This window comes from Lactuca virosa, chromosome 9 (genome assembly GCF_052849685.1).
Source record: "Lactuca virosa cultivar CGN04683 chromosome 9, Lactuca_virosa_CGN04683_v6, whole genome shotgun sequence".
Classification (NCBI taxonomy): Eukaryota; Viridiplantae; Streptophyta; class Magnoliopsida; order Asterales; family Asteraceae; genus Lactuca; species Lactuca virosa.
This window is the reverse complement of record NC_136434.1, coordinates 212,137,727-212,146,605: the sequence shown is the minus strand read 5'-3', so window position 1 is coordinate 212,146,605 and position 8,879 is coordinate 212,137,727. Positions and strand designations below refer to the sequence as shown.

Sequence of the window (8,879 nt, the reverse complement as noted above, 5' to 3'; positions counted from 1 at the left end):
AAGAATCTTTTATTGGTTTAGATTCAAAAAATAATTGATTACAACCGTGATTGTAAAACAAAAATGATAAAAATTAGGAAAATTATTAGAAAAATCTCAATATTTTCGGAAAAGATTCACTTTATTAATTTAGATTCAGAAAAGTCCTAATATTTTGAACATAAAAGTCCTGATTATTTCATTTTGACTGAAATTAACAAATTTTTTTTTAACAGGAAATGACATATTATCGTGCAAAATTAAATAATGTGACTTTGCTGTTCAAATTTTTTTTAGGATTACATGAAATTTTTCCAGAAAATATTAAGATTTTTCTGATAATTTCCTTAAAAATTAATAGCCAAAACTCAAAGAAAATTATATTAAAAAATAAAAGTATAATGAATTTGAAAGAAAAAAGAGAAAGTTAATTTACATGCCTGTGAAGAAAAGAATTGAAAACGAGTAGACTTTTTTTATTATTTTATTATTTTTTATTTTTTTAATTTATTAAATTGTTTGATAAAAAATTAAAAAATATCAAGGTTGTAAATAACGTAAGGCGTGACTTGGCGGCAATGTCAAACCTCAAGCTTTTCCGTGGCTTGGCGAGTCACGTCGTTTGTAAGGCGTGACTTAAGGCGTCAATTTTGTATATAATTCATATTTTTATATGTATTTTCCAAGGTTCTAAAAAGCTCGCCATGGCTCCGTCATGACGCGCCATGACTCCAAGGCTTGTATGTGCCGCCAAACTTTACCAAAACGCCAACTTGACTCATATATGTGTATATAAATTAACAATAGTAGAAAATACATATAAAAATATGAATTATATACAAAATTGCCGTCTTAAGTCACGCCTTACAAACGACGTGACTCGCCAAGGCTCGAAAAAACTTGAGGCTTGATATTGTCGCCAAGTCACGCCTTACGTTATTTAGAACCTTGGTATTTTCTACTATTATTCATTTTTATACACATATATGAGTGGCTTTTTGGTAAAGCTTGCCGGCACATACAGTCTTGAAGACATGAAAGGGGAGCTTTTTAGAACCTTCAAAAATATACATAAATAAGTTCTTCAGAAACACGGTTAAAAACTCCTTTATATCTCTCCGGGAAAGTCTATGAAGTAAAAGGGAAAAACCTAATCTGCTGATCGAAAATGGCGGAAGGAGAGGCACGGGTCTGAGTTCTGAGTGAGTTGGAGCATGTATCCAAGTTACGGTTCAAGAAACCCCATTTATTGAGCTCTCTCGGATTAGATTTCTTTGTGTTCTTTACAAAACAAATTCCGTGAAAATGGCGGAAGGAGACAGCGATTGGGAAATACATCTAAGAACATTATCTTCGAACGCCAGAGACTCCAGTTTCTCCAATGATCCCGCTTCATATCCTTCCCTTCTTCGTTCTGTAACTCCCTTTTCAATCTTTTTACATTTGTCTGTGAATCTTTTCTAAAGTTATTGTTTTCTTCATTACCCTAATCAATTAAACTGCTTTCCAATTCGATAATATACTTATTGTAGGTAAGGAAGCTGACCCAGTTGTGTAAAAGTGAAAATTCCGAGAATCTGATAGCTAGGGTTTATCCCCAACTCAATAAGATCTTTCAACGTTCTGTTTCTTCTATTTCTCACTCTCGATCCCCTTCTGGACTACTGCTATTGGTAAATCATCTTTCAATTTCTCTTCCCCCCTTTTCCTTCCACTTCTAATCAAACTCACTAACACCTTTCAATTTTCAGGCCATTCTTCAATTTTTCATTGATTACGGAGAATTTGTTCTACATGACGCCGATCCTAGCCTCCGTACTTTCTTCCGTTCATGCTTAAGCCGGTAAGATACACCACCATTTCGATTCCGAAAGCAAGCTCTAAATAATTCAATAATTAAGTTAAAATCGCCATTGACTGCAGTGAGTTTGCAGACCCTGAAGTTGCCGAAGCAACTCTAGACTTTCTAATCATAAACAAGAAGAAAATCTTACTTGCATTTCCTACTTTACTCCCTCAGGTACATTATAATCTCAAAATCCAAATCTTTCACTTTTTCTACAATTACATTTTTTCTTTTTCAATCTCCACTTTCAGTTTTATCCATTGCTGCTTAAAATGATCGCATGGAATGGAGAAAAGTAAGTCCTTTTCTTTTTCTCTTCTGTAGCTTAATTCATCTGATAAATCTATAAATTAATTTGTTCACACAGATTAGAAAAACCATTCTTGAGAGTTTTTCCTGGATTGATATCTCCAGGGTCTTTTCTTCCTTTATTTATCTCACTTGTTGATCTACCAGGTAAACATCCATTTTTAATTTCTATTTAAAGTTTGATCATCGATTATGAACAATTGACATTTTTTTTTCTTATTTTAAATTTTAAATAGTATTGATTGTGGCACTGGAAAAAGTTGAAAAAAGTTCTGGACCATTAATTGGTAGCAGTATAGCTTCAATCCAAAAGAGTGCAGCTCCAGAGGTACTCTTTCTTTCTGAAACTTTTTTATATAAATTAAATATAAAAAATGTAAATAAACTTTTTACAATTTATATACAGATGTTATTAGCTCTCATGGATGAAGCATATACTGGTTCAACCATAGGAGATGGAGGGGCAGATTCGGAATCTGAGGACAATAATTCAATCACTTCAGATCCATTATTTCTTGAGCTTCTTAAAGATGAAAATGATGGACTTGCTGTATGGTAACATTACATTCTTTTTTTATTTTTTTATTAATCGATGATGTAATAATGCAATTTAAATAAATAAATAATTTTTTTTAATAAATGATATTTCAGCAACGGCATTGGACTTCTCCTGGAATGGAATCAGCATTACAGGCATCAATTTCTATTCCATCTGATAGACTAAAACAAGCATTAAAAATGGCACCTCGGCTTCTTGATGTGTATTTTTCAATAGCATTGCATGATGTCAATCAGTGTATGTATGATGTATCATTGTATATTTGTATGCCATTTTTTCCTTTTTTTTATATATAAGAAAAGTTATAAAATGTTTGATATAAAATTATAAATACTTGTTTTGTTATGCAGCTTTGAAATGTGCTTTAATCCCCATGCTTCTTGATAGAAATTCTAAACTGTTTCCTGAAAAGATCTTTTCTTATGAGGTAAGTAAATATTCTGTTTGGTTTTATAATGTTTTTGTAATTTTTTTCTTGGGTTATATTTTTTTATTTTTTTGTTATATAATATTATATAGGTGCGAAAGAGGCTTTTGAATTTCATATTAGCTGCATTTCATCAATCCCCTGAATTCGTTGCAATTCTCAAGGTATTATTCTGCAAAATATTTTTATAATTTGGTGTTTAGTATTTTTCTTATTGAATTTTTTTTTGTTTTTTTTTTTTGTTAAAAATATTTCTCAACCATTTGTATTTGTGCAGAAGCCCATAGTAGATAGGCTTGGAGAAGCTTATGATAGTCCTGAAAAGGTAAGTGTTTTAATAAAAACTCTCCATGATGATCTTGTATACAAATACCCAAAATACCCTTCTATAGTATACAAATACCCAAAATTCCCTTCTATAGTATGTACGTTTACCCTTTAAATTATACGTAAGAAACCCAAAATACCATTCTATAATATGTAAGATCATAAGTAAAATGCCCAAAATACCCTTCTGTACCATGTATTATCAATGTATGTTTGCCTTTTAAATTAAGTCAGATACCCAAAATACCCTTCTATAATATGTACTTTTACCATTTGGATTATAAGTCCAATACCCAAAACACCCCTTCTATAGCATGTATGTTTTTCATTTACATTATAAGTTAAATACCCAAAATACCCTTCTACAACAGACGGAGTTGGCATTACAATTATGTTGGGCCATTGGGGAGCATGGAGGGGGTGGCGCATCTCACAAAGACGCAGCCCGTGAGCTATTCGAGAGCCTAGAATTACTTCTTTATGAAAATCTTTCATCAAGGTATGCCACAAATACTCTTCTTCATCAACATAAACAATATTCAAATACCCAAAATACCCTTTCTCAAATATATATACTCTTTAAGCCGTCTTGGTGTAGGAGATTCGGTTCTTGGATCAAGTAGCTCAACTGTCAGAAGATCATCGCAATCAAGGCTTCTTTGTTTCGTTGTGACCGCAATAGCAAAGATTGCAACGCACCATCGCGAAGTACTCCCGAGGGCGCGTGTGTCATTAGGCAAGGTTAGTTTAGTCTTTTATTTTTGGGGGGCAAGGGGTAGTTTGGTCATTTTACAAAGCGGTTCCGATAATTGGTTTGAACGTTATAGGTGGCTCATTCGCGTATATCGGATGCAAGGGTGTGGAAGCGAGCGCGTGATTATTTAGGGTTAATGAATGAACCCGCGATTTGTCTGTCTGTGCTGGGGCCCACAAGACCATCAAGTGGGTCCATACAGAAGCCGGGAATGATCAATTGGAGTGAAGGGAGAACAAAGATGATTGCCAATATACCGTTTTATGTTCTTGGAGGACAAGAAGGTAATTTTGGTTTTTTTATAGTAGGGTTAAATTAAATGTGAGAAATAGCAATGTACTTTTGTTAAAGACATGAATGTTGTAGTTTTTATGGGTTTCTTGTTTGATCAAATGTAGGCCCCCCTCATCATGATTTCTCTTTGATGGACATTCTTCCTGCCAAATCAGCAACTTATCGACTTTAGAGAATTGCTTTCACAACTTTATTTGGGAAATTTGTGATTTTTTTTCCTTTAATTTGCATTATTTTTAATCTATTTATGATGTATCCCATGGTTTATCTTTATCTCTCCACTACAATAAATTAGTTACTTTTGTATATTTTTCAGTTATTTTGTTGCTGGATTTATATATGATTCATGATGTTTTTCATACAACGAATACTGTTGTCATATCTAAATAAACAAAAGCTTTCAATTTTATAGATATCTTAATAGATTACCAACAATCTAAAATCTTTGTTACTTGCTGAACTAACAAATAATTTATAAAATTGGAATTATAGTTATTAGTTTGGAATGAAAAAAAAAATAAAAATCATCTGGGCTTTGTATAAAGATGAACATTTGATATCTAAATAAACAAAAGCTTTCAATTTTATAGACATCGTAATAGATCACCAACAATGTATAATCTTTGTTACTTGATGAACTGACAATCGGTTTATCTAATTGGAATTGTGGTTATTAGTTACGAACGAAAATAAATTATCTGGGTTTTGTATTTGTATAAAGTGGAACATTTTGCTAAATAGATTAAATAAAGAGAAAAAAACCATTAAAATTATTAATTCTGAAATGCGCATCCGGGGAATCGAACCCCGGTCAGTACCGTGGGAGGGTACTATGATACCACTACACTAGATGCGCTTGCTTGTTTTATTTCATTACGTTTTTATTACTAATAATACTTCCGATAATAATATATATTTTACAAACCATACGTTTCTCTTGCATCAAATATTTTTATGCTTATCCATTTCTTAGCATCGTAACATTGTTTTGGAAAGATCTTCTTCCTCCTAATGCTTTCATATCAATAAGTTCACTCTTGTTCATCAAAAAATCTTTATACCATTTTGCAGAAAGTTTTGGTCTTCTTGTTAGTGTTTCACGATCAACATAATATAATCCAAATCTCACATCGTAACCTTGTAACCATTCATAGCTGTCCATCAATGACCACACAAAATATCCACGTACATCGGCTCCGTTTCTGTCATTCAAAAGCAACATTTGTACATTCATAATTCATGATGGAAGATTTGGAATTTTGAAGTCAAATGGACAATTTTCAAAATATACAAAGTCGAAGTATCGAAATATTTATAGAGGAAACCTTAATGATTTGGCTAAAAAAGCAAGGTATTTTGAGTGGAATTCAATTCGTTTCACATCATTCGAAATCTCATGAACTCGTTCCTCGTACACATCCGGTGAAGAATACCCTGAAAAAAAAAAATACAAATTTATAGACACGAGCAATTACACATTTATAATCTATTCAATCTGAAACACACATCCATTACCATTTTCAGTAATAAACATGGGTTTATTATTGTACCGAATCTTGATATGGTTAACAATTTCCTCCATGCCTCTAGGAACAACGAAAAATACTTCTAAACCCGTCTATTTGCAAAATAAAGATAAACATGTTATTATCAATTAAAAAGACACAATCTCATAATAAAAAGCATTATATCCTACACATTCACCGATCAACACGCCATCACGCTCTCCCATACATAGTTGAGTAATGGTTGATGCCAATAAAATCAATACTGTTCATCAAAAGATTCTTTTCTTCCAGGGAGAAACTTGGTAATCGACTTCCAAGATATTTGTGCATTTCTTCGGGGTAGTCTCCATATATCAAAGGATCAAGTACCCTATTTAATAGATAAGAAGTTGAACTAAGATCATATATATTTTTCTCTTGTTTTTCATACGTTCATGAACATTACCAGCCAATATTGAAGGCAAATGCCCTCTCAGCAGCCTCACGATCAAGATCCGTATTTGTTAGTGGTTCGTACATTAAACAACTCACAACAATTCCGATCGATCCACCATGTTTTGGCTGCACACATAATTATACATTAGTCCAATAAGTCCATAGGGTTCAACACTTTCATTGCATCGAAAAAAATTTAGACAAAATTCATGACAAATATAAATTATTGCCTGATAAATATCATGATATAGCTTTGTTGCTTTGCCATTAGCCAACAACATGTTATGCATAACAATGAGAGGCTCCACATCAGAGTTTCCAGCCAGACAGTTGCCAAAGGGCTCTGAACAACGAGCCGGTGGAAAATCCCCGCTTTCATAAGCGGCGTTTGTGAATAAGTTTGGTTCGTTGATTGTGATCCAGTACTTCACTCGGTCTCCAAAATATTTGTAACAAGTTTCTGCCAAAAGTACAAACTCTTCCCTAACAAAAGTACAAAGTATAAATATATGCTAAAAAGCAGCAGAGAAAAACTGATGTGACAATGAAAATTAATGTTTTAGCAGTACTGCATCTCGGGGTTTAGCCAAGATCCATATTTCACTTCAAGTTCTTGAGGAAAATCAAAATGGTGAATCGTCACAAATGGCTCGATTCCTGTATCATGAAAGTAAAAATTAATGAGTTAATAATATGAAATCATTTGATCATGCATTATTTAACTTTTAAACCATAGCACCTTTGAGAATTAGATTGTCTATGATCTTGTTATCGAACGTGATTCCTGCAGGATTAACTTCACCCGACTTTCCTCTTGGTAGAATTCTAGCCCATGAAATCGAAAATCGGTATGCTTTTATACCAAGGGAATGCATCATATCAATATCTTCCTATGATATTAAAAAAAAACAAATAATAAACAAAAAATAATCAAAATAAAGAATGTTTTCTGCATATAAAAGTTCCAAATTAGATAGATGAACTGAAGTTTAACCAAGAAGAGATGATAATGATCGTCTGCAACATCTCCATTTTCTCCACATCCTACTAATCAATAACCATGGATTAATGACTAGAAAGTAGAAATTACTAAAACCATTTTGATGTGAAATCAGGAAATTTATGATATTAACCTACGGAATGACAAAATGCATCCCAGTTGCTTAAAGATTTGCCATCCTCAAGATAGGCTCCTTCAACCTACAAATATTCATCATGAGTTAAGTGATAAATAGCTATGATCATGAGCAAGAAAGAGGGGATGATCGACTTGGTAGGATGAAGTAGCTGCTCCAAAGAGAAACCCATCTGGAAAATCTGATCTTTTGATATGGTGCTCTTCGTTTCCTTCCATTTTGAAGGATCCATGACCATTGTTGGAGGCCTCAAGAACAAGAGCACAAACACAGATGATAAACAATAAGAGAAAAATGGAGGGTGATTTTGATTTCATTTTCATACTGGAACACTGAGGGAAATCTCCCCTTCATCAATATCGTCAAAGATTATGCCATCTAATAGTAATAAACTTAACCACAAACTCAGTTTTCATGCCAAAATCAATTGTTGACACAATTTTCATGCAAAAATAAGTTTTAACTTTTAAATTAGCTTAATGCATTATGAAACACATGTTTTAAATAAAGAAATTTCACCGGATGTGTTACAGTTTGTAAGCTTAACAAAAAATGACTAACTAAAGCATTGTTTTAATTTATGTATACATAAACAAGTTTCGTATGCAACAAAATGTTTTATTAATTGATGAACTAACAATCACTTGTCGAATTTACATTGCGTTAATTATTTTGATTTTATTTAAGTTTCAAGTCAAAAAGGCCGGTGTAAATCAAAATCGTATTAAAATGGGTTTTGTATTAAGATGAACATTTTATAATATGCTAAATAATAACTTTTGAAAAAAAGAACATATGTTAAAAAAGTAGGCATGCGCATCCGGGGAATCGAACCCCGGTCAGTACCGTGGGAGGGTACTATGATACCACTACACTAGATGCGCTTTGATGACAATGTGTACCTTATGAAGGTTAATAAATTCAATTCAACGAATTTTATTACCATTTTCGGAAGTTAAATAGTTTTTGTAACTTTTTTAAATTCAATCAACAAAGTGAGTAATTGTTTATTGTAAAAGTTTAACATTGATTTATTTTTTACCAAGTTTAAACTTCTTCAAAAAATAATTTAAATTGGGTGGTCATTGTTCTTGAGTAAGTCCTCTTGCATCTAATAGATCATTTTCATAAGCACAAAAATTATGCCGATAGAAAATGCAAATACATAGTCCAAAATCCATCTTGCATTTATAAGGAGTGTGTAAAAATAAGTTTGAATTAACAGAACTGAAATATGAATAAAAAAATTAACCGGATCAAACAAAACGAATTAGTGCCAAGTATGTTATATTCACTTTATATTTA

At 32.3% G+C, this 8,879-nt stretch overlaps 1 protein-coding gene, 2 non-coding genes and 1 pseudogene across 4 annotated transcripts; 1 reads left to right on the top strand and 3 right to left on the bottom strand.

Annotated features, from left to right (window-relative positions):
• Positions 1 to 1,059: 1,059 nt before the first annotated feature.
• On the top strand, positions 1,060 to 4,859 carry LOC145138731 (AP-5 complex subunit zeta-1). Its single transcript, XM_079072764.1, has 16 exons — positions 1,060 to 1,395; positions 1,512 to 1,652; positions 1,731 to 1,822; positions 1,903 to 1,999; positions 2,077 to 2,120; positions 2,193 to 2,281; positions 2,371 to 2,462; positions 2,541 to 2,684; positions 2,786 to 2,930; positions 3,044 to 3,120; positions 3,213 to 3,284; positions 3,398 to 3,445; positions 3,819 to 3,946; positions 4,032 to 4,188; positions 4,275 to 4,485; positions 4,600 to 4,859. The coding sequence occupies exons 1-16, from the start codon at positions 1,285 to 1,287 to the stop codon at positions 4,665 to 4,667; spliced, it is 1,716 nt and encodes a 571-aa protein (XP_078928890.1). The 5' UTR covers positions 1,060 to 1,284; the 3' UTR covers positions 4,668 to 4,859.
• Positions 4,860 to 5,280: 421 nt separating this feature from the next.
• Positions 5,281 to 5,351, bottom strand: TRNAG-CCC (transfer RNA glycine (anticodon CCC)). Its single transcript has one exon. It is a non-coding gene; the product is annotated as a tRNA-Gly (tRNA).
• Positions 5,352 to 5,410: 59 nt separating this feature from the next.
• On the bottom strand, positions 5,411 to 7,935 carry LOC145141324 (beta-glucosidase 18-like; annotated as a pseudogene). Its single transcript, XR_013722601.1, has 11 exons — positions 7,709 to 7,935; positions 7,572 to 7,638; positions 7,433 to 7,482; positions 7,178 to 7,328; positions 7,008 to 7,095; positions 6,669 to 6,921; positions 6,449 to 6,564; positions 6,192 to 6,373; positions 6,011 to 6,113; positions 5,821 to 5,929; positions 5,411 to 5,697 (listed from the first exon to the last, which is right to left on the bottom strand). The product of XR_013722601.1 is annotated as a beta-glucosidase 18-like (transcript).
• Positions 7,936 to 8,387: 452 nt separating this feature from the next.
• Positions 8,388 to 8,458, bottom strand: TRNAG-CCC (transfer RNA glycine (anticodon CCC)). Its single transcript has one exon. It is a non-coding gene; the product is annotated as a tRNA-Gly (tRNA).
• Positions 8,459 to 8,879: the final 421 nt, after the last annotated feature.

Excerpts from the sequence above, each read along its gene's own strand:
- LOC145138731 (XM_079072764.1), top strand. The coding sequence starts at position 1,285 with ATGGCGGAAGGAGACAGCGATTGGGAAATACATCTAAGAACATTATCT. Across the intron at positions 2,685-2,785 it reads ATGAAAATGATGGACTTGCT|CAACGGCATTGGACTTCTCC; the intron begins GTATGGTAACAT and ends ATGATATTTCAG. Across the intron at positions 3,285-3,397 it reads AATTCGTTGCAATTCTCAAG|AAGCCCATAGTAGATAGGCT; the intron begins GTATTATTCTGC and ends GTATTTGTGCAG.